General features: G+C 42.5%; 1 protein-coding gene across 3 annotated transcripts in view; it reads right to left on the bottom strand.

Moving 5' to 3' along the window:
• MTMR8 (myotubularin related protein 8) overlaps positions 1-22,366 on the bottom strand; it is a 105,833-nt gene extending 83,467 nt beyond the window's left edge. For all 3 annotated transcript variants that reach the window (XM_033944627.1, XM_033944628.1, XM_033944629.1), the window contains exons 1-2: positions 22,219-22,366; positions 2,466-2,588 (exon numbers count right to left, since the gene is read on the bottom strand). In XM_033944627.1, coding sequence (XP_033800518.1) covers positions 2,466-2,588; positions 22,219-22,242 — 147 coding nt within the window. In that variant the 5' untranslated portion in view covers positions 22,243-22,366. The remainder of the gene's footprint in view (positions 1-2,465; positions 2,589-22,218) is intronic.
• Positions 22,367-25,860: the final 3,494 nt, after the last annotated feature.

Below are 25,860 nucleotides of genomic sequence, written 5' to 3'. Positions count from 1 at the left end.
TCGGCTGTTTCAGAAGACCAGCCAAGAAGCATGGGAACATGCGCGAGGCACCTGAAGACATGAGCGCTTCACAATGGTGGGCTGAGAAGTGATCTACAAAAGCAGAGCAATCAGGCAGAGCCCACCATCGGCGCGCGGTGTTTAGAGGGCTGGCCCACATGCCACTCACGCATGCCATGGAAAGCCAGCAAGAGCCACGCCCGGGCCCCAACAAGTGATGAGAAAAGTCATCAAAGTGCCCCATGAACACTGATGCGGAGGCTAGGCTGCTCTCGCAGAGGAGCAGAAGGAAGCAAGATGGCTGCCTTGCAGGATAACATAGAAACATAGAAGATGACGGCAGATAAGGGCCATAGCCCATCAGGTCTGCCCACTCTACTGACCCACCCCCAAGTCTACTATCCTAGGGATCCCACTCCTGGTGACAGGTTCCCTTGGCTTAACCCTCTAAGGGATCCCACATGGGCATCCTATTTGCTCTTAAATTCTTGCACGTTGTTTGCCTCAATCACCTGCACCGGGAGCTCGTTCCAAGGATCAACCACTCTCTCGGTGAAGAAATATTTCCTGGTGTCGCTATGAAATTTCCCGCCCCTGAGTTTGAGCGGATGCCCTTTTGTGGCCGAGGGTCCCTTGAGAAAGAGAATCTCTTCTTCCATCTCGATACAGCCGGTAATATACTTAAAACATCTCGATCATGTCTCCTCTCTCCCTACGTTCCTCAAGTGAGTACAGCCGCAAATTTTTCAGCCTTTCCTCGTACGATAGATCCTTGAGCCCCGAGACCATCCTGGTGGCCATCCGTTGCACCGACTCTACTCTCAGCACATCTTTTCGGTAGTGTGGCCTCCAGAATTGCACACAGTATTCCAAATGAGGTCTCACCATGGTTCTGTATAGGAAGGACGACCGGGGCCGTGCCCGCCAGACCTCTGCAAGGCCGAGGGTCGCACAAGAGGCCAGAGCGCTCCCCCAATCCCTCATTCCCAAAAGTAAGGCCCAACTGTTTCTCACAAACAAAAGATCAGCTCCACAGGTGGTCCTCCCTTTCCTTTGTTCAAAAGATTTCCAGAGATACAAACTTCCCACAAACTATGTCAGTCATGCACGTTGGCTCATTCCACTTCTCTTCCATCCATCCATTTTGTCTACATCACAGAGCTGGCGCAGGGCTGGAGAGGCCGCAACCCCCACTTCTACCAAGACTAAGGGGTCCTTTTATTAAGTTGCACATTTAGCGCGCGCTAAATCGGTTAGCGTAGCTCAATAAAAGGACCCCTAAGTATCCCAATAAAAAATTTGGCTCGCGACCCAGCCCATGCCCCAGATTTCGGCCCCCTATGTAATTGAGTTTGACACCCCTGCCTTAGGGGGAGGGGGGTTGCAGGAATATGCACATTTGAGGGTGGTAGACCATAGAGGTATGGATGGGCCTTCCCTCTGTCTCTTCCTTCTTTTGCTCACTTACGCTGAAGCTTTCTTTCACTTCCATTGTTCCTCTTCCCCCAAGCTTTTTAACATTTCCCCGACTGGCATTTTCTGATGCTGCAGTTTAAGTGGACAGTTCTCTCTCAGTCAGCTGTCAACACTCCTCCTCGAGTATGTCATCATTAAAAGCTCACCAAAACTGAATTAAGACTTCACTATAACTGGTGCACATAACCCCTATCAATATATTTTAAACACCAATCCCTCCATACATGCAAAACCATTTATTATTAGGTTTTTCAAACAAACGGCCTCTTTTATAAAGCCGCGCTAGCAGCCCCGAAGCCCATAGAGAGTTAAAGGGCTTCGGGGCTGTTGCCGCACGGCTGCTGCTAGCACGGCTTTGTAAAAGAGGCTGTAAATTTATTATGCATTTTCAGACGGCTGTTCCACTTTGCCAAGCTATCAGGATCATAAGGTTCTTCCATGATAAAGGCTGATTCGAGAAGAACCTTATGGTTCTGATAGCTTGGAATAAAAAATTTAGATTGAACCACCTAATAATAAATGGTTTTGCATGTATGGGGGGGACTGGTGTTTAAATATCATTAAAAGCTCAACATGTCCATCATTAATGATGGACTTAGGTCTCAGCAGAAAGAAACATTTTTGGCTTTCAATCACAATGTTGCCAGGGTAAACAAAGAACATCAACATGGGCAGGCCAGAGGTGGAATAATTTTATCAATGCAAGGGGTCCAGGAAAAATGACCTCATGATCTAGTTTTAATATAGAAAAATGAAGGCAGAGAAAAAGACTGTCATGGTCCATCCGATCAGCCCAACAAGGCGACCACTCTGTGTAGGCCCGATCTACCTAGTCTGCGCCTATCTATGTCCTCCACTACCCCTTCCTCACTATTATAGATCCTGGCCCTGCAGTTCATGGTTTGGCAATCCCTGCTCTAGGTAACAGTTTACATCTATTTCTTATTGAAGAAATGGGGGGAAAAAAGCCCTGAATCTGTGGAGCTTACCCACGTCTCCTTTCTGACTTCGGCAGAGGTATCTACATAGATCAAATGTGTTGCAGTCAAATATAAGGTCCCAATGGCTGGCTTCTTGCTTGTATATCGGTCCAAAACCTTCACATTCTCAACCTAAAACATAAAAAGATACAGAGCTATTGGCACTTACTTTGTTACATTTTCTATTCACGCTCGAGAATAAACAGAACTGTAGTAGACTACTAAAAATGCAAAGTGCTGAAATCAAATAAAAATGTATGAAAAAAGGATCTGTTTGTTTTTTGCCTATGACTGATGTATGAAGAGGAGCTAGTGAAATAAGCTCTTTTCTTCACAACTACATAAGAGGAATTTCCTCATAGCTTCTGAGGGTTTTCTTCCCCCACCCCCTAATGCTGTTGCTTTAAAGTACCAAGATTTATAGCATTTTGCCTAGCATTCATTACTGGAGGTTAATTAGTGCAAAATTAGTGGTTTATTTACTCCAGTTCCTCCATCTTTTATTGTCTGAGAAAGACTAACATAAATTACAGGAGTAATTTTTAACTACTCACATTGCTTCAACATCTGCTGGACTTTTTTTTTTTAAACCCACAAACTGCTTCAATTTTCAATTTTCTAAGATAAACTTTAACCTTACGGAAATGATTTTTATCAAGCATTTTCCATATGTAAAGCATGTTTTATATGGAAAATGCATGTTACAGAATTGCACAGCCAAATACATGCTGACAAGATTGCTCACAGTGAAATGCACTCAATGTAGACATTATGGGGATACAGTATGGATAGAGTTGCAATGTACAGGGAGGAGGTACTGCCCCGGAAAAAGATCTAGGTTCATCGTTGAGGATACGTTGAAATCCTCAACTCAATGTGCGGTGGTGGCAGCTAAGAAAGCAAACAGAACATTAGGAATTATCAGGAAAGGAATGGAAAACAAAGATGAAAATGTTATAATGCCCTTGTATCGCTCTATGCCAGTGGTCTCAAACTCAAACCCTTTGCAGGGCCACATTTTGGATTTGTAGGTACTTGGAGGGTCTCAGAAAAAAGTTAATGTCTTATTAAAGAAATGACAATTTTGCATGAGGTAAAACTCTTTATAGTTTATAAATCTTTCCTTTTGGCTAAGTCTTAATAATAATATTGTAATTTATGGCTAAAGAGACATACGATCAAGAAACTCTTTTATTTTACTTTTGTGATTAAACATACCGAGGGCCTCAAAATAGTATCTGGTAGGCCGTATGTGGCCTCTGGGCCACGAGTTTCAAGACCACTGCTCTATGGTATGGCCGCACCTCGAATACCATATGCAGTTCTGGTCAACGTATCTCAAAAAAGATATAGTGAAATTAGAAAAGGTACAGAGAAGGGCAACAAAAATAATAAATGGGATGGGACGACTTCCCTTTGAGGAAAGGTTAAAGTGGCTAGGGCTCTTCAGCTTGGAGAAGAGACAGCTCAAGGGTGATGTGATCGAGGTCTATAAAATAATGAGTGGAGTGGAAAGGGTAGGTGTGAATCACTTGTTTACTCTTTCAAAAATACTAGTGAACGAGTACTATATGTTATTATATGCCCATGTAATTTGGTATATGAGAGAAGAAGTAGCCATCTGATTAAGCTGAGGCTGACAGAACATAAATCTTGAATTACTACTAAGAATACTCAGACTCCTATAGTGGCACATTGGCTTGAAAAGAATCATTGTATGGTGGATGTTAGATGGCGTATTATTGATTGCATTAAAATTGGTGGTAACAGTGAAAGATGGTTGAATTACAGAAAACAGCAATGGATATAAAAGTATACTTTGAATTCCGAGTCCCCTAGTGCAGTGTTCTTCAACCACCACATGGACCAGTGCTGGTCCACAGAAATTTCCTGCCGGTCCACAGGACCAACATGTGCATCGGGCCCAAAACAGTGTTCTTCAACCGCCACATGGACCAATGCCGGTTCACAGAATAATTCTCTTATTTCTGCCAGTCCATAGGTGTAAAAAGGTTGAAAAACACTGCCCTAGTGATCTTAATGCTGAGATAGAGTGGATGACGGAGATAGAGGGAGCGGAGTTCACTAATGGGAAAGAGGGTTTCTCTTGAGGTTGGTTGTGTTTTTTTCTCTCTAGAATCCCTTTTCTGCTGGTTTACAGAAGTCTCCGAGTATGCCTTTAAATTTCTTAATTGAGTTGAGTGCATCACAGCTTTTTTCTTTTGGTGGCATCATACAGCGGATGAAACGATAAAATGTTGCTCTAGCTGTGGTAAGTAATGAACAGTGTTGGGGGAAATGTCCGGTCATGTGATGCTGACATGACACTGAAGTATACTTGCTGTGTGATTGGTAAATATACATATTCTTTTTCTGAAAGGATATTTGTAATAGAGAAAGAGAGATTGTTATTTGAACTAATGAAGAGGCTTAATATACTGTATATTTAACCTGAAGTTAGCGGCTGAAGTCCACTGAATTGGGGGACTGGGAGAATGTGGCTGCCCCTCCCTTGCATGGGAAATCAACTGTCTGTCCTCGTAGAAAACATCCTCTACAGCAAAGTAGCCCAAAGACTCCCACCCCAGACACTGCCCTGACACTGCTCATCACTCACCATCGCAAAAGCAACATTTTACCATTTCATATGCCACCAAAAGAAAAAAAGTTGCGATGCACTCAACTCAATTAAGAAATTTAAAAGCACACTCAGAGACTTCTGTAACCAAGCAGAAAAGGGATTCGAGAGAGAGAGAGCGAAACAAAACAAAACCAGCCTCACACACACAGGAACCTCAGTTTGTGAGTGATGCAGTTTGCGAGTCTTTTACAAGACGAGCAAAACACTCGGCAAACTTTTGTCTCGCAAACCGAGCACCGTCCCGATAAACGAGCTCTCAGCAATGGTGGGTACCTGCCTGTGGGTGCTGCAGCGCTTTCAGCGTGGTGGCTTCCATTCCTCGGGGTCCCCGTGCGGCTGCCCTCCCACTTCGGCCGATGCCTCTGCTGTCCGTCAGCGCCTCCCGGCTTCCGATCCAAGCCAGCCGCCATCCTGTGCGGGGGCTTGGATCGGGAGCCGGGAGGCACTAGCTGGCTTGGCTCAGGAGAGGAGCGGATGTGCGCATGCTCGCACAGGATGGCGGCCAGCTTGGATCGGGAGCCGGGAGGCACTGACGGACGGTAGAGGCATCGGCCAAAGCGGGAGGGTAGCTGCACGGGGACCCCCAGGGTAGGAAGCCAACACGCTGAAAGCACTACAGCACCCACAGGCAGGTACCCACCCCTGGGCCACCATAGCAAACCTTGGTTGTGGAACAAATTGTTTGAGTTTACATTGTGGCCAATGGGGAACTTTGCTTTGATATACGAGTGCTTTGGCTTACGAGCATGCTTCTGGAACAAATTATGCTCGTAAACCAAGGTACCACTGTATATATATATATATATATATATATATATATATATATATATATATATTTTGGGTTTTTTAAAAGTGTGGGACAGGAGAAAATATGCACAGATAGAGGGTTTAGGATGGGGAAGGGACCTGGGGTAACCAAGTGTAGCCCCTAAAACTGGCACCACTCAGTCAGGACAACCTTTAGCTTTATTGAACTAGGAAACCCAGAACAGGATCCAAGAGGCAGAGAAACCAGGAACCTATGAAGATACGTCCATCTGCCTGCTGGAGATGAGAGAGTTCAATTTGGTGCTCTCTTTCTCCACCTGCTGGTAGATGGGCATAACCCACTAGTCTCTGAATTCATGTGCTGCAGATGCTAAGGAAACAGAATCTGGCATGGTTGGAAGAAATATGGGATGTGCAAAGAATGAGCTAAATTGAAAGGGGCTATAAAAAGGCTGCTGATGTTTATGTAAGGAAAAGTAAATAGAGGAAATACAGCCAAAGGAGAAGGAAACCTATATGGTTCACCAATGAAGTTGCTGCAAATATCAAGGCAAAAAAAGGCAGCATTTACAAAACACAGAAGAAAAACCGCAAAACGGCATAAATCTAAGAGTCCAAAAGAAATCAGGATGTCAAAATCAAGAATAGAAGTAAACGTGATTAAAGATAAAGAGAGATGAGCAGACATTTTTCAGGTATATTGTGGGGAGGAGGAAGATCAGAGATGGAATTAAAGGTGGAATCAAAGGTGCTAAGAGCCTCTTTGTGGAAAGTGGTGAGGGAAAAGCAGAAATGCTCAACAAATACTTCTGTCTGGTGTTCATAAAAGAATAACCTTGGAGAAGGTCTACAGATGATTGTCAAATCATACAGGTGAGGAAAGTACAGATATCACACTATATCCTCTGTGGTTCCTTGTGACCACAGGATAGTCACTTAGCCCAACATTGCCCCAGATAAACATACGACAGAGTCCACTAGGGACAGAGAAAATACCTGCATATAATATGAGCCACTTTGGTAGCATATCAAATCCATGACCCTTTTACTGCTTATAAATGTCTTGCAAAGTAGGCACATACATGCCTTCCTATAAAGTTACTTTCTTGTATAGTTAAGGGGTTTACTTCACAACTGCTTTTTTTTCTTAATATTGCTCGTTCTAGTCACTCTGCCTTCGTTCAACCCTAACAGATAGGGCCAAGACAATTGGAAGGATTTTCTCTGGCACTGCCCAAACAATACCATTGAAAATCCATGGAAAGTGGATTTATAGATTTAGAAGCAACCACTAAATGTATGGACATTTTCTCTAGGTGGTAAAATATATGGTCACTTGGGGTGTGTTAACCACTTATGCTCTAATGGTGTTAAGATAAATGCATAAGTGACTCTTTACATAATACCAACCAGATGAAGACTATGTGCATTGATACAATGATGTGTATTTTGCCAGCGAATGCCCACAGGGATGAAACATGGGTGGAGCACATAAGTACATGCACAGTTTATAAAATATTATAATCTGTGTGTGTACATGACATGTATTAGTGAAGAGGATAGGATTTGATAGACCATCTTTCTGTGGCTACAATCAAAGCGGTTTACATATTAAGAGGGTGGTTTGAAAAGTTTGGTAATAAAGCAAGTTAAACAACGTAGTCTCTATCGAGATCTATACACTTAGTCCAGCAAGCTTCCAGTTCTCTCGTATCATAGGAAAAATAGCTTACAAAAAAACTGAAACTCGCTGAACTATGTGTATAGCCCTCAATGGAGACTCCGTTGTTTACATAGAAAACAAAGAAACAAGGCAGCAGATAAAGGCCAAATGGCCCAACCAGTTTGCCCATTCACAGCAGTTATCTGTTATCTCCTATCTCCTTCCCTCCCTAAAACATCAGACATGCCTGACCCACACTTTCTTTAATTCAGACAGGTCTGTCTCCGCTACCTCTACCGGGAGACTGTTCCACCGATCTACCACCCTTTCTGTGAAAAACCATATTTCCTTAGATTACTCCTGACTTCACTTCATCCTATGCCATCTCATTCCAGAGCTTCCTTTCACATGAAAGACTCGCCTCATGTGCCTTTATACCATGTAGGTATTTCAATGTCTCTTATCTCTCTCTCTCTCAACCCCCACGTTCCTCCAAAGTATACATATTGAGATCTTTAAGTCTGTCCCCATTCACCTTATAACAAAGACCACAGACCAATTTAGTAGCCTTCCTCTGGACCGCTTATTTGTTTTTTTATCAAATTTTTCAAGCCACCCTTGTATGTATATAGGTACTTATTTTGTACCTGGGGCAATGGAGGATTAAGCCAGAGAGTCACAAGGAGCTGGCAGCGGAAATCAAACCAAGTTCTCAGGCCATTGCACAAAACACTAGGCTACTTCTCCACTCCTAGTGCAGGTGTAAAGGTCCATGCCTACTACATATCTAGTTTTCCATCAAAGAAGTGTGCCATCTAATTGAGCCTTTTCTATAGACAAGCCTTCTGACATCAGCACATGGCATGTGTTTTTACAGAATCTGTATTTGTTTCACTTTTTTTCTTTGCAGACTATGAACTATTTTGTCCATAGTGCACTACTCTGTGCTGCATCGACTCTCTGATCCTCCTGTTTTAAAAGTTAGAGGTTCAGATATGCCCTGGAGTCAGGCTGACTCCTGGTGACCACACAATTGGATCTTATCTGTCGTCATTTATTTTAATTCACCTGTAAACATTTAATGCACTATATATAGATAAAGAAAGCACCCTATAGCATTATGTTCCATCCTACTAGCTGACTGAACAAGGGGCATTTTAAATTAATGGCAGCCAAGTACACCTTTATTTTCCTAGATTGGAAAATATAAGAAGCTGCTCAAAAAAAGTTGGCTTGCTCAAGAAAAACATTAGGGAGCCAAGGGACCTGGGAATGCCGACAGCAAGTCTGAACTGAATGTAGATTATGGAGAATTAAAATGGTTTCTTACACTTCTACTTTTTCCCAAAACAGAACTCAGAGGTTCAGAAAGTGGAGCTGGAAAAACAGGATGAGAATCTCATAACCTAAGGTTCAGCTACCAACACAAAGAGCCATGGACTTCTATTACCGGTATATGTCAAAACAAATGTTATAAAGCACTGGAAGGCCAAGGATCACAGTCTCACATTTCTGTAAGGCAAATCTAGGGCTGATCCACCGACTTCATGACCCTACTGTGTGCAAGGCCACTGATTAATTTCCAAGTCTAAAGCTGCTTGAGAGTTTACTGATAATATTGTACAAGCAGCATTCAGTCTCCCTCTGGAAAAGTTCCAACCAGCTTGCAAAAGGGACATCTAGTGGCTGGCTGAGAATGCAGATGTGCCAGGTTCTGTAATGACTCATGTATGCCCTTTGCCAGAAGCTCGCAGTTGGGGTTGGGTGGGGGAAGAACCCAGCTTTATATAAAAGCTCATGACATTAACCGGTTCTGTTCGAGTTGGAATTCCAGAGGAGGAAGGAGAAACTACCAAATCAAAAAAGAGAGTCCAAAGAAATGTATAATTCTCAAGAAATACTGTATTCTGCATTCCACTTTTGTATCTGCAAGTCAAGGGATTAAACTCAGATTACAGGTTCTGCAGCTGAATTTATTTGAGCAGAAGAAAAAAAGTCTCTTGGCTTCTACTACCACATCTGATAAGAAGACTATGCACACCTTAAAGAAGGGTTTGGATAGGTTCCTGGAGGATAAAGGGATAGAGGGGTACAGATAGAACTTGAGGTAGGTTATAAAAGTAGTCAGAAACCACTTCACAGGTCGCAGACCTGATGGGCCGCCGCGGGAGCGGACCGCTGGGCGAGATGGACCTCGGTCTGACCCAGTGGAGGCAACTTCTTATGTTCTTAAAGTCTAAAGAAAAAACTGCAGATGTGATGTACAAGGTATAAAACTAATCTTTATTCCAAAAGATTCAATGTAGCATTCAAAAAAATAAAATCAAACCAAATATAAAAAAGGATCCTCAGGTGTACCTGACACGGTCCGTGTTTCGGAAAACACTCCTTCCTCAGGGGTCCGGAATGTGATGTGACTACCCAGAGAACCTGATGAAGCCTGTAAGGCGTGTGAATCCTCTGATCCGTCAGATGCAGTTTCGATGTCCGCCAGCACTTAGTGCATCTGCCGGATCAGAGGATTCACACGCCTTACAGGCTTCATTTGATTCATCGGGTTCTCTGGTCAGTCACATCACATTCCGGATCCCTGAGGAAGAAGTGGACTCACACCTGAGGATCCTTTTTTATATTTGTTTTTATTTTACTTTTTTGGAATGCTACATTGAATCTTTTGGAATAAAGATTAGTTGTACATCACATCTGTAGTTTTTCCTTTTGACTTTTACCTGCAGTTAGTTTGGATATCACCTTTTTGTTTTATAATAATAATATAATAATTTATTTTCTTGTATACGCCCAACCAGTAGTTCTGGGCGGTTCACAACAGAAAAATACCGAGACATTTCAGCACATGATATAGTTTCATAGAACACACTATCTATGTACGGTCTAAAATTATATAATAAAAGTTAATACAATTGTTTAAAACATTCAAGTACAATATTAAAAAGTATTAAAAAATTAAAGCATACTATGATAATAAGAATAGAAACAAAACACCTCATCTAAATATATCAAAATTAATATTCTTATTTGTCAAATAAATAGGTCTTTAATGATTTCCTAAATGTGAAGTAAGAATTAGATTGAACAATCATCGTACTTAGCCAAGAGTTCATCTTCCCAGCTTGATACTCCAAAGTCCTGTCTAAAAAGGTCTTAAAACGACAGGCCTTTGGAGTCAACACATTCAAGATTATACCTATCTGTTTCCAGCCACTTCCATGGTATATTTAAAAAAAACAAAAACCCAACAACACACCACTACTTTATGTTGTTAAATCAAACAACAAATGTCAAACTGGGTTGAAGCAGCAATTTTCTGAGATATAGTAGAGGTAGAAAACCAGGTATGACAAGATGGTGAGCAAAGCCAGAAGGAAGGTAGGCTGCACGATGGCATGACCAGCAAAATACTGCTCAGACCTCACTTGGAGCATTGTCCTAATTCTATAATCTTGTGCACCCATTTTCACGCTTAGAAAGCAAAACTGCACACACAGATTCCACATGTAGCTTAATTGTTAAATTAGGAGCTCATTGGAGTTTATTGGCACAAACTTGCAGCTATATGTGTAACAGCACTTAGGATTGATGTACCAGTACTTGATGCGGGAACTTTTAGTCAATAAAATGTTGTTTTGTAGTGGTCAGTGTTTCGATTAACACATCTTCCGCAGCTTGCACAATAAATTCAAACTTTGTGTTCACCTCAGTTCAACTTCACTCACACCCTTATCTAATAATACAGTTCTTACACTTTTGCAATTAGTAACATCATCGTATTTGACAATAGGACCTCTGAAGAAGATGTGTTAATCGAAACAGAGACCGTGTCAGGTCCAGGGCTGTGGAGTCGGTAGATAAATGTTCCGACTCCGACTCCTCAGTTTTTTGTACTTCAGACTCCGACTCAGATTCCAGGTACCCAAAATTTCCTCCGACTCCTCGACTCCGACTCCACAGCACTGGTTAATTTTCAGATCGTTAAAATGGAATGTCAATTTGAGAGAAATGAGCATTTTCGACACCACCTTCTTTTTGCTTTTAATCAAGGTTCTAAGGCCGCAGAAGCTGCTCGCAACATTTGTGCTGTGTATATAGTGGGTGCTATAGCTGAAAGAATCGCTGGTGATTGGTATGCCAAGTTCAAAAATGGAGTCGGTAGATAAATGTTCCGACTCAGACTCCTCAGTTTTTTGTACTTCTGACTCCGACTCCAGGTACCCGAAATTTCCTCTGACTCTGACTCCTCGACTCCGACTCCACAGCCCTGGTCAGGTCCTTGTTTCTAAACAAAGTGGACCACTACAAAACAATGTTTTATTGGCTAAAATAAAGTTCCTGCCTCAAGTACATCAATCCTGCAGTTTGTTTTGGATTTTGTTGTTTGACATTTACTGCACACTCATTAGATTCCTTTCTTTGCAACAGCACTTAGGGCCAGATTCTGTAATCAAGTAATCTGAGCAAAGTAGGATGGGTAAACAATGGGGGTTAAACACAGTCCTAGTTTTCCAGGATTTCCCCAATGAATATGCATGAGATCTAATTGCATACAATGGAGGCAGTACATATAACTAGATCTCATACATATTACTTCGTAAGGTGATGCATGTTGGTAACAAAAATCTTGTACACAAATACAGAATGTCTGGTGCAGTACTTGGAGAGACCCCCCTCAGGAAAGAGATTTGGGAGTACTGGTTGACAAGTCAATGAAGCCATCCGCCCAATGCGCAGCGGCAGCGAAAAAGGTGAACAGAATGCTTGGAATGATTAAGAAGGGGATCACGAAAAGATCGGAGAAGGTTATCATGCCTCTGTACTGGGCCATGGTGCGACCCCACCTGGAGTACTGCGTCCAGCACTGGTCACCGTACTTGAAGGAGGACATGGTACTACTCGAAAGGGCCCAGAGAAGAGTGACTAAGATGGTTAAGGGGCTGGAGGAGTTGCCATACAGCGAAAGATTAGAGAAACTGAGCCTCTTCTCCCTTGAAAAGAGGAGACTGAAAGGGGACATGATTGAAACGTTCAAGATAATGAAGGAAATAGACTTAGTAGATAAAGACAGGTTGTTCACCCTCTCCAAGGTAGAGAGAACGAGAGGGTACTCTCTAAAGTTAAAAGGGGATAGATTCCATACAAACGTAAGGAAGTTCTTCTTCACCCAGAGAGTGGTAGAAAACTGGAACGCTCTTCCGGAGGCTGTTAAAGGGGAAAACACCCTCCAGGGATTCAAGACAAAGTTATACGAGTTCCTGCTGAACTGGAGCGTACACAGGTAGGGCTGGTCTCGGTTGGGGCACAGGTCTTTGACCTAGGGGTTGCCACGGGAGCGGACTGCTGGGCATGATGGACCACTGGTCTGACCCAGCAGCAGCAATTCTTATGTTCTTATGTACTTTGGGAAATCCTGAAAACCAGACTGGCTTATGGCCCTTGAGGTCTAAGGTTGCCCGCCTGCTTGCCCCTGATCTGTCATATCTCCTCCCCCCTTCTCTACGTCTGGTAGCGTTATAGAAAATAATTAATAGTAGAAGTAGTAACCTGAAGAGCCCTTATCCCTTTAGTCTTTTCTCATAAGCATTGTTCCATCCTTCTTGTCAGGAAATGAAACCTTCATAAAGCTATGGTCTGGATTTCAAATCATTCTGCTGTTTTCACACATTTTCTATAGCTGTAAATTTCAAACCTCACTTTACTTTTGAACATTATGCAAACAATGTTATTTGAATATATTTAAAGCTGTTCATGTAAACAGGATGCTCTGTGTGTGCTAATGAATAGTTATAAATACCAGGTGACAAATAAGATCATTCAATACACTGTGAGCAACCTATTTACTTTAACTTCTAAGTAGTTAATGAAAAATAGCAAAATCTTGCTGGACCACCATACAGGAAATCTGAGTTCAGCACTAAGGGCTCCTTTTACTAAGCGGCGTTAGGGCATTAACGCATAGAATAGCGTGCGCTACAATGCCCCGCGCCCTAGACGCTAACACCAGCATTGAGCTGGCGTTAGTTTTAGCCGCGTAGCGCGGGGTTAGCACGTGCTAATCTGCTGCGTGCGCTAAAAACGCTAGCACACCTTAGTAAAAGGAGCCCTAAAACTCAGCTTTTAATTTGAGGCACATAAGGACTGCTGGACAGGCAGGGGAGAAAGTTACAATGTCATGACATCGTCTCAATCTCCTGTCCATGTCATTTGGCTTGCTTCTCCATTGGAATTCTCCTCTTCTGATATTTGCTTAGAACAGTCCTATCCTAAATTTCAAGCCCTTGTGAAGGCCCATCTTTTTATCCAGGAATTCCCAACTGGGGTCACGACCCAGGACTAGCAGATTCTCTTCTTTGCTTCAACTTATTATTTAGCCTGTCCTTTTTTTCTGTTGTCTCTTTCTCTCTTAATCTTTTCTTTGCCTTAGCTATTCTGAAGTTGTTATAGTTCCTTTCTTAGAAACATGATGGCCGATCCACTTTGATTTTATTTGAAAGGCAGTATATCAAGTTTTAAATTAAACAAACATATCTGACTGAGCTTTGGAAACTCAAATACTGTATTCTAGAGAGATTTTTAGTCTGTGACCCACACACACACGGTAGCTGTATATGAAGCCAAAGTAAAGATCCATTTTCAAATGAACTAAAGCTGAAAAGGACAGGAAGAACTAGCCAGAACTTTCCTTTTAACCTATTTCTATGCATCTTGGGGCTGCAGATTGTCTCTGGCAGTACAAATAAGTGTTTGGCTTTACATATCACTCAAGGCTTGCTCGTATTAAAATGAAACCCCTTAGGGAATTCTGCACCACTGCACAATGCAGAATTTCCACAGAATTACTCACATGAGAAGGCTAATGCAAAAAACTTGTATTGAAGAACCTTCCACTGTAACTATGACAGATTTTACCTGTAAACTGTATATTATGGATATTGGTATTAGATCCCTAGTATGTGTTGTAAAACTTGTACTGTAATGATGACAAATTGTAACCTGTTAACTGTATATTATGTATGTTAACCTGGAACCCATCCTGAGCTCTTTGGGGAGGATGGGATAGGAAACTAACTAACTTAATTAAAATATTGGCTCTTGTATCACCTCTCCCCCTCCCCCCCATGCAGCAAGGAGAGGAAGTGAACAGATGAACATCAACCCCCCCATACTCCTCCTAGGCCTGAATACTGATTTGAACCATGTGGCGTGCTGCTAGAAGGCAAGATGAGGATGTGGTCCTCCTTGTCATATGATAGGTGTTAAGTGACAGATTGTGGGAGGGATGCCAAGAAAATCCATAGAATCATCCAGGTGCATTTTTTTTTTTTTGCAAATGAATGACTAGCACTGATGTGCCCTATTCCCTTTCTTGACTCCACAGTAAGACCGCAGACCTTAACCGAGGCTACAAATGCCTGCAATTCTTTGGATTTTTCTTCTAGAATGTTTTCTAATGTCCCAGATGCTTTGTGGATGCACCCTTGGAGTAATTCTGGCAGCCTGGTCATTCCTAGAAAGATTCATCCCTGTTCCAAGTCTTCTCCATCTGGAGATGATGGCTCTCGTTGTGATTCATTGGAATTCCAGGGCATTAGGAATGGCTTTGTAACCCAGAAGAGATGACAATAAATTGTTGATCATGCCATTGTTTTTGTAGAAACTTTGTGGCAACTTCACTCTTATGGTTAGATTCAACAGGACTTTCAATCAGCTGAATCTATTTATCAATTATTTTGATCAACTGGTTGACTGAGAAACTAAGGGGACAATTGCTTTTTTATATTGTGATATGGTGGTAGATTACCTTATTTATTGAAGGAACCAAGTTACGGTATTTAAATTTACTCATTTTCCTGGTTACTGCGGATGGGCAGACTAGATTGGCCATTTGGCCTTTATCTGCCACCATATTTCTATGTAATATTTCATTTTGTTTAAAGATCAAAAACCATGCAATGTGACATATGCATGCTTTTCAAAAAAGATAACTAGATGTTATCGTTAAGATTACCAATGTAATAATTCTGATTTGTTTTATTTTTGACTACTGCCTTAGGTTGAACTGGGCATTATTTTTCTACCTGTTCTACAAGTATCAAGTCAAAGCCCAAGTAGTGCAAAGGAATAGAATGAGGAGAGCAGCAGGGTTATACTGTACTTATTCGGGTTGATCATTGCTAGAATTACTCAGCATGAAGACTAGAAACCCTACAGTACTTTAGTTGGATATGATGATTAATGAAAAACCTGCTGGATAAGCAATTACACTCAAACTAAACCATTCAAATTGTTTTGAGTTTGCCAAGGAATTGGTTTCTGCAGCAAAACCAACTTTTTTTTAATCTACTCTGACCCTGACATAAAACACATCATGGTTAACTTTTGTAGACTTTGAAAGCAAAACAGGCGTTCCATTATTAACTTCAAATAAAAGAGGCTCTTTTTTACATTTAGTTTCCTTTCAAGATGCTCTTTCTAGTCTCATATCATTGTGAGGCTTCAATTTTATGTACACTATAAAAAAGAAAAACTGTTACAAGAACATAAAGTATAGATATATAGATTATTTTGAAGGTTCTAATGACATTAGATAGATTGTGAGCTCACCAAGACAGATAGAGAAAATGTTTGAAATACCCATATGGAATCTGCTTTGAGTGTGGTTATATAACTACAAAAAGGCAGTACAGACAATCCCCAAGTTAAGAACCTCGTACTTATGAACCAGGGTTCTGCCTCTCCTTTCCTGTGCCAATGTGCGGCCTCTTCCTCACTTCCTGTCTCAATGCGACCCTCCTCCTTCCTTCAGAGTTCCAATGCGCACCTTGCATTCCTTCCCTCCTTCTGTTCTGCGTCCCATATTTGTGCCTCCCTCCCGCACATGTTTAGTTCCTCTGGCCGGCTCCCTCCTCCCAGCCACACTTCTCTTCACAAAGCTGCCAGCTGCGGCTCCTGCATGCAGCTAACTAGATACCTTCCCTCTGACATCAGAGAGAAGGCTTCCAGGTCAGCCACAGACTGCATGTAGGAACCATGGCCACGGCTTTGTGAAGAGAAGTGTGGCAGGGAAGAGGAAGCCATCCAGAGGAAGTAAACACCTGCGGGCGGGAGGGAGGCACAAATTTAGGATACAGAACAGAGGCCAGGAAGGACAACAAGGGGCACGTTGAGACAGAGGAGCAGGGTTGCATTGGCACGGGAAGGGAGCAGGGTCGTGTTGGAATACAGAAGGAAGGGAATAAGAACAAACTTGGGACATAGGATGGAAGAATGGAGGGAGCGAGGGAGGGGTGCATGAACTTGGGACATAGGATGGAAGAATGGAGGGAGGGGAGCATGAACTTGGGACATAAGATGGAAGAATGGAGGGAGTGAGGGAGGGAAGCATGAACTTGGGACATAGGATGGAAGAATGGAGGGAGCGATGGAGGGGAGCATGAACTTGGGACATAGGATGGAAGAATGGAGGGAGCAAGGGAGGGGAGCATGAACTTGGGACATAAGATGGAAGAATGGAGGGAACAAGGGAGGGGAGCATGAACTTGGGATATAGGATGAAAGAATGGAGGGAGCGAGGGAAAGAAGCTGGGGTGGGGGAAGGAATAAAAAGGGAGAATTATTGGGCATGGGTATCTGAGTGAGAGGGAAAGAGATGATGAACATGGAGAAATTAAGAAAGATGAGATTTGTTGGGCATATGGAAGGAGAGAGAAATATTGGACGTGGTGATGAGACAGGCATGAGGTACAAACACATGGGGTAGAGAGATGAGAGGGATAAATGTTGGATGTGGTGATGTAGAGGAACAGGATGGATGGAGAACAAACAAAAGTACCCTGAGGTTGTGGGTTCAAATCCAAACTGCTCCTTGTGACCCTGGACTTTACGTCGCCAATATTCAGGTTTTTTTCCCAGTAGAGAAAGATTTCAGTGAGGCAGTTTTGAGAATGCAGTCAGTTGTAGCTGCAATTAAGATGTGGATGGTCTGCAGCAGGCTTAAGTTAAGCATTTAGAAAATGAGGGCAATGTGTATTGGGAGGTCGTTTGGCCCAGATGTGCCAGTTTCTCTTGATTTGCTGGGTGAGACTGAGCCAGTAGTGTAGGAGGTGAAATACTTGGGTGTTCTTGTAGACTTGGGGCTTACATTAAAAGGGCAGGCACAGGCAGTAGTATGGAAAGTGTTCTTTCAACTTTGTCTGATGAATGGACTTAGGCCCTGTCAGTTCATCTGTTTAGTTCTACAAGCGACAGTTCTTGCGGTTCTTGACTACTGTAATTTGATACTCCTGGGGGTGCGGTGCCCTCCAGGTAGCCCAAACGGATCTTTGCCCCCCCTTGAACCCCTCCGAGTCATTATTCAAATCATGTGAATAATTTCCTCGGAGGGCTTCAATAGTTTAATAATTTATAAGGTGGCGTGGCTTAAGTTTTCGCCCGTGCACTTTTTGCATTAGTGGTGGCAGGGCTTAAGTTTTCGCCCGTGCACTTTTTGCATTAGTGGCGGGGCTTATCTGGAAAAGACCCGCCCAAACTTCGGTGGTCAGAACGTTGTTTATGCTGGGAAGACGTGAGTATGTGACAGAGTGCTATGTGAGCTTGTATTGGTTGAGGATGATGGATAGGGTTCACTTTAAGCTAATGCTAAATGTGTTTGCACAATCTGGCACTCTAACATCTCATCGAGAGCATTCTGCCATGGGTTCCACCACGTCCCCTCTGATCGGCAGAACAATTGGAGTTACAAATTCCATCGGTCAGGCAGCTGAAACTGACAGTGTCTAGAGACAGTATATTCCATTGTATAGGGCCTAAAGAATGGAATAAGATTCCCGAGTATATTTAACGGCAGCAGAATATACAAAACTTTAAAAAGGTGTTGAAGCAGAATCTTTTCTGCCAGATGAAAGATAAGGTTATTAATAATAAGGAGATGAAAATAAAGTGCAGGTCACCTCTGTATTTTATGGTTTGTATTTCTTATATAATGGGAGTTTTGCATAGTGATTTTGTATTATGGGGGTATGTATTGTCGATGGTGGATGTAATGTTATTGTTTTGTATGTACGTTTGTAACCCGCCCTGGGTAAGGGTGGGATATAAATGAATAAACAAACAAACAGTACTTTATTTTGAGGACCGTTTCTTTAATGTTTTTATAGACTGTGTATTATTGTACAGGATCCAAGTTACATACAAATTCAACTTAAGAATGGCTTTAAAAACTAAACTTGTTCTTAACCCGGAGACTGCCTGTATACCAGTCACAATCCTTTTCCCTAATGACCAACACAGACATACGGAAGAGGAAAAGTCTACAGTTAACTGAACAAAGGAGCAGTGACAACCCAGAGAGGAAATCTAACACCACAGGAGATCCATAAATGATAGCTTTTTAACAATCCAAATGGAGAACAAGGACTACATTGAATATGAAATGACAACCCAACAAGGTCACTTTAACCTAAACAGCCTGCCTCATCAAGTCAAAACTAAACATACAAGGTCTGACAATTAAGTTTGTGAACTCATCCTAGAAAAGTGCTACATACCTCACTGCTGAATATCACTACGGTCACCTCAGAAGTACACCCCTTGAGAAGCTATGCACCGACGCCAGCGCCTAGTCCACCCTTCAAAGCAATTTTGGAACTCTTTCTGGAATGCCAACCAGAGCGGTCATTATATTACCCTTGATGTCATTAAAATGTCTTCCTTTTAATATTTCCTTTATCTTCGGTTAAAGAAAAAAAAGTCATTGGGTGCCAGATCAGGTTAGCAGGGAGGGTGTTCCAATACAGGTGTTTATTATCTGGCTAAAAACTCCCTCACAGACAGTGCTGTATGAGCTGGTGCATTGTGGTGATTGATGCAAGAGCCATGGAGTTGTTGGCGAAAAGTTTGGGTCGTTTTCTTCTAACTTTTTCACGCAGCCTTTTCAGCATTTACAAATAGTAACTTGGTTAACTGTTTGTCCAGTTGGAACAAATTCATAATGAACAATCTCTCTGATATCAAAAAAAGGTTAGCAACATCATTTTGACTCTTGATTTGGACTGGCAGAACTTTTTTGATGGTGGGGAATTGGCCGACTTCCATTGTGCACTTTGACGCTCTGTTTCAGGGTCGTATTGGTACACCCATGTTTCATCACCAGTGATAACATGGTCCAAAACATTGTCTTGCCTCTCCAAAAGGTCTTCGCAAACTTTGACTTACCTTTGCTTTTGTTCAATGGTGAGTTCCTTTGGGACCATTTTTGCACACACCTTATGTCATGATAAGATTTTCAGTTAAGATTTTCCTGTTTCTCTAACAATGTTTACTTTGTCTGCTATGCTTCTCACAGTCAACTGGATGACTATTTTGGTGCACAATTCAACAAATTTTTACAATGTTTTCATCAGTTCTGCTCGTTACTGGCCGCCCTGACCTTTCTTCATCAGTGAAGCTTTCTCTCCGCTCAGAAAAACATTTAATCCATTTGTACACTGCTGTTTTCTTCATGGTATTATCCCCATAAACTTGGACTAACATGTCCCTGATTTCACTGCCACTCTTGCCAAGTTTAGCAAAAAATGTAATGTTTGTTCATTGCTGTAATTCAAATGCCAACTTTCTCACGACAGCGCATGTCGACACGCAACAATAATGAAAGTCGTCACTCAGCAAGTCGCCGGCACCACACGTCGACACACAATAATGAACGTCGTCATTCAGCAAGCCGCTAGCACCACACGTCGACACACAACAATAATGAACGTCGTCATTCAGCAAGCCGCCAGCACCACACGTCGACACGCAACAATAATGAACGTCACTCAGCAAGCCACCACCACACGTTGACAAGAACACAGCTGTGAGACACTGATATACCAAGATTATGAAACTTTACCAAGTTGTTTGTACAGTTCTGCCAAACGAGGCGAGTTTGCAAACTTAATTGTCAAACCTCGTATGAATTGTTACAAAACAAACAAAAAACAACCTAACCCACACTGAATTCATATATGGTTATCACCTATATGCACACACACAAAATAAAATTTCAGGAATGAAAGATTATAACAAAAACCTCTACCATAGAGCCCAAAAAATGTTGTAACTAATGTATTTTATCATTACTTATTTTTTAATATCAAAAGATATATGACAATTAAAATTAGGATACAACCTGATGCGATATCACATCCTTATTCCACTTTTAGATTTATAAAAAGCCACCCTCTTTTTGGCATCAGAGTCCTCCTCTCTGAGTTGTCACTACTCCGTTGTTTGCTTGACCCATACAGATGTTATTGAACACTATAGTTTACTACCAAAAGAAAAAGGAGCAGAGGCATCACTAAGGGCTCCTTTTACTAAGGTGTGCTAGCGTTTTTAGTGCATGCAGATTAGTGCGCGCTATGCAACTAGAACTAACGCAGCTCAATGCTGGCGTTAGCATCTAGCACGCACTATTCCATGCGTTAATGCCCTACTACAGCTTAGTAAAAGGCGTCCAAAGAGCAAAACCCTAAAAGCACCTTCAGAAGAATAAAACTACTCAAATGCTCAAAAAAGGTGTATAGCTGGGTTGGACCAATGCTGGGAGAAAAGGACAAGTGCACAAGGTGCCAAACTTTTTAGGGCAGAAAAATGACTTAAATGAAACTAGGAAGAGTAGAGTTCTTCTATTATCTGGCTGGCTGACGTCTATGGATTAAAAAATATCTCCACAAGTTCTATCAATAAACAGTTAATAAATATAAAAATATTAATATACTTTTAAGGTGCACATTTTTTCCTCACTTCGTTTGTAGTGCCCCCTTCCTGACGCCGCCGTTGCGAAACTCGAGTCGAAGGGAGGCCATTTCTACAAGAACACGGGGTTTAATAAGAGCATTTAAGAATGTATTGAAGAGATCATAGCGTTGTGTTGTGGTTTTGATCTGCCTTCGCTTCACTTTACATACATCAGATAAGTGATTTTTGATATACTATATATATATTCGTATATTTATGTTACTTATTGAAATGGAAGGCAGAATGAGGGACACTTCTGTGCAATGATGGTCCCTCAATACAACCAGCGCATGTACGTTCATTGGTACAACTGCACTTTTTGGTTGGTGTCTGAGCACTTTAAAAGCACTTTATATTAATATTTTTATATTTATTAACTTTTTATTTATAGAACTTGTGGAGATATTTTTTTAATTCTCATAGATCTAACACAAGTAATTTTGCACAATTACTCCTTATACTATTTGGAGTGACTTCTATGGATGAAATGTTGTGGATTTGTTCATGTAGAATTATCATGGAGAAGGTTACACTTTATTGTGATTTATTAACTATACCTTTCTAAGGTTACAAGTTTGTCAACAGCATAACCAAGAGTGACTTCCGTTTCCCGAGTCTGAGGAGGCGAAGTTCGCTATTTCCTTAGGTTGGCATCAATGACTACCTGAGCGTCTAAGAACGGACTTCCTCTGTGACGAAATGATGAAGAAAGCCCGCCCGCTACGTGACCACAATGGTTCCAGAACGTCAGGCAGGCTCGCGCATCCGCATCCTTCCCGCGCAAGCCGCGAGACCCAAACTCCCAGCCGCCCCCTCGCCAGCAGCGGCCAGGCCCGGCCGCGCGCTCCCCCTTCTCCCTCCCCCCTCGAGCTTGTTAGGGCTCAGCAGCAGCGTCCTACCTTGGGCGTAGAGATGTGCTCCATTCTCACCGTCCCTCCTCGCTGCGCCCGAGCGGCCACTCAGCGCCCAAAGCCCGTTCCGCGCGCCACGCCTGCCATGCTCGCTCTGCGGCCGGCGCGCCCACTGAGCCCAGCATCGCGAGATCGGGCAGCGGTAACCATGGAGACCGCTGTCGTTTCCTGCCGGGGCGGAGCCGCCTCGTCGATTGGTTGGGGGGAGGGGCCTGCAAGGAGCTCGCGCCGTACCCAGGTGACCTGGCGGCGGAAAGGGGTGGGGCCTGATGCTATTGCGCCCTCGCTGGAGCGGTGCCTCCGGGCGGAGGGGGCGCGGCATGCTGGCACGTCGCGTTAGAATGGGGCGGAGTCTGGTGGCGTGGCGTGGCGTGGAAAGGGCGGGGCCTCCCTGCCTCGCGGATAAAGTGGTGTGGTTGCTTGGGAGTTCTTTTAGTCTACTTTAAAGGTGATCTAGAGAATCTGTTTAATTCATTTATTATAATGTTATAATAATATTAAAACAAGGGGGGGTCGGAAATTGAGGGAATATATTGAGAGATGTAATAGGTAATTTGAAAGATTTATTTTGAAGGAATGATAAACATTTATTAAAAGTTTAATATGGTAAATTTAAATGTAATGACTATTTTACTGTATTATATTATGTATTTATTGCATTTCTTCAATAAAATGTTATAAATTAAAGGTGATATAGAAATTAAACAAGGAAAATGGGAGACCCTTTTTTATAACATAACTTTATTCTTCTATACCGCCATCATCAAACAATTTCTAGGCGGTTTACACAAAAGAAGGCTGGACAGGCAAATAATTAAAATATAACAAGTTTCTTAAATATGTTCAATGACAAATTTTTTTAACAGTAATATCCACATTTAGGAAATGAATTTATCAAACAATGCTGACTTTTAATTACTTTTTGAAATGCACCATAAGACAGCAGAGCTCCCCCAATACAATTACCCCACCAGGACTGCTTACTTGCTTGAAATGCAAGAGTCCTATCCAAAAAAGGATTAACTTTATGGAGAACATTTCTTTTTCAGATCAGTTTCATTTACATATATATTCACCTATTTTTAAAGGGCTAATACAAATATTTTTAGGTTCAAAATCCTCTTTTATACTGTCTCTAGAGAATCGCTTCCCCCCACCCCCTTTTGCAGAACCGTAGCGTGGTTTTTAGCACTGGCCATGGCAGTAACAGCTCCAACGCTCATAGGAATTCCCCCCCCCCCCTTTTTTTTTTTTTTTTTAACAAAACTGCGCTAGTGTATTTATCGCTGTTTGCAGCGGTAACAGCTCTTAACACTTGTAGAATTCCTATGAGCGTCAGAGCTGTTACTGCCGCAGCTGGCGCTACAGTTTTGTAAAAGGGAGGGAGGGGGTATATGTTTTATTAGTGTGTTTTGTGCATTATTTATGCAGTTTTATGTATGATCACTTTTTATGCACATTTTTAATGTAATGTTATTGTGTTATGTATTATGTTTAGACCCCTGAGGCAAGCATATTCACTGAAACGTGGCCCATGTCGGGTCCCACAGTCAGTAGGACCTTCTAGAAACGTACAGTGCATAAGACCCCAGGCAGAGCTGGAAGCTTTCTGAATGGTGGATTCACATTATTTTGTGTGTGACATCATCAGAGGGTTTTAAGTTCCTGCCTTGGGCGGGAGATTGGCTTTAGGTTATCTCCACCAATAGATCAGATTCCTACCAGCACGGAGGATCTTAAACAACAGGAGATGTACAAATACTTTACCGACTTATCAAAAGAGACTTTAGAAGGTTGTTATATTTGTTAGCAAAAGTATGGTTAAAGAAGCTCCTCTTTTCTGTTGGAGAGAAAAATCAATAAAATTGAAGTTTTCATAACTACTGGTGTGGTCTGAGGTCCTTCAAGGGTGAAGGAAGCGTGGAAGTGCTTGCTACGGCCTGCTAGAAGAATCTGGTCCCGGCCCACGGCCCACCTAAAGAAATAACTTGTGAGGATCCTGCAGCCGGGTTGAAAAAGGGACTAACTTATAAAAGAAAAAAAAAAAAAAGTAGGTGGCTACAAGACATAGCACTGGAATCACTTCTACACAGATGCTTAGCGGTGCTGGATGTCAAAAGAGGGGTGGTTATGGGCAGGGTTGACATTCAGTGCCACTAAGCATGAGTCTACATCAAACGTAGGTGCCAGAAACGGAGGCCTGTAGCACCTGGGCCTACATCTCTGATGCCTACCTTCGACGCAGTCATCAATTCTGAAAACATCGTAATCTGAGTGACATGCGACCGGCACCGTTTTTTCAGGCGCCTGCCAATTATGGAGCCACTTTCAGAATCTGGTCCTAAGTAAATATTAGTCCTGGATAAAAGTATAATATCTGTACTGTAACAGTTTTAAAGCTTAATTGAAAATTTGAGCAATTTTTATACAATTCCTGCCCTGTTATTGTGATCCCTCAGCCATTAAGCACCTGAAAACTTGGCTTTTCACAAAAATGTAATGCTCTCTTCCCCCCTGTACTCAACCGGTGTCAGGTTAAAAGCACCGCCAGGACAAAGGTGCGTGCAGACAACTGAGCGCAACGTGGAGGCGCGCACCAAAGAAAATGACTGTTTTAAAGGGCTCCAACGGGGGTGTGTGTGGGGTGGAACTCTCCCCCCCACACTTTATACAGATCGTGTCGCGTTGTGGGGGCGTTGTGGGGGTTTGGGGGTTGTAACCCCCCAACATTTTACTGAAAACTTCACTTTTCCCCTAAAAAACAGGGAAACAGTTAAGTTTCCAGTATAATGAGGGCGGTTACAACCCCCCAAACCCCCCACAACGCCGCCGCGATCTGAATTAAGTAAAGTGGGGGAGGGGTTCCCCAACAAAAACCCCCATCGTAGCCCCTAAAAACACTCTTTTTCTTTGGCGCGCGCTTCCGTCTTGCGCTCAGTTGTCAGCGTGTGCCTTTGTCTTCCGCGGTTTTGTCTATGAACCGTACTCAGCCTCCAACCCCATTATTTCTATTCCTTCTTATATTAAGCTCTTGTAAACCGTGCCGAGCTCTATAATTATGGAGAGGGTGTGGTATATAAACTTAAGGTTTAGTTTAGTTTAAGATTGTACACAGTGATGATTGAAACCTAGAAAATCTCTTCTCACATAATTTTTTTTTTCTTTAGCCCCTGAGCTCTTGACCTTTCTGTGTCATGTGTCAGTTATCTAATAGCTGAGTTAACAGCTTTTCTTTTGCTCCTCTAGAGGTAATTGTGGGATGGTCTTGGATGGGGAGAGCAACTGCATGGCACAATAGGGTGAGAATGGGGAGTGGAGGGATAGGGACTAGTTTGTCATCCTTTCACCAGCCTCTTAACAGGGAGGGGCTGCAAAGCACAGGAGGTTTTCCAAAGCCTGAGGATGACAATTCACCTCAGAGAACTTCACTATCCTAAGTAGACTGGACCAGTAGAGAGGAAAGGCAGGCAACGGGAGCTCAGCAGAAAAAGATATCCAAAAGTAGGAAACAGGAGGGCTTCCTACCCCCAGGCAACTGTGCAGGCTTGTAATGAGCAAAGTCCAGCCTCAGAGCACAACGTTGGTTTGATTCGGGCATTTTGGCTCTTGGAAGTCCTGGTTTTCTCCATC

The sequence above is a fragment of the Geotrypetes seraphini genome, chromosome 5, assembly GCF_902459505.1.
Source record: "Geotrypetes seraphini chromosome 5, aGeoSer1.1, whole genome shotgun sequence".
Lineage (NCBI taxonomy): Eukaryota > Metazoa > Chordata > Amphibia > Gymnophiona > Dermophiidae > Geotrypetes > Geotrypetes seraphini.
Note: the sequence above shows the minus strand (reverse complement) of the source record. Positions and strands in the feature narration are given on the sequence as shown.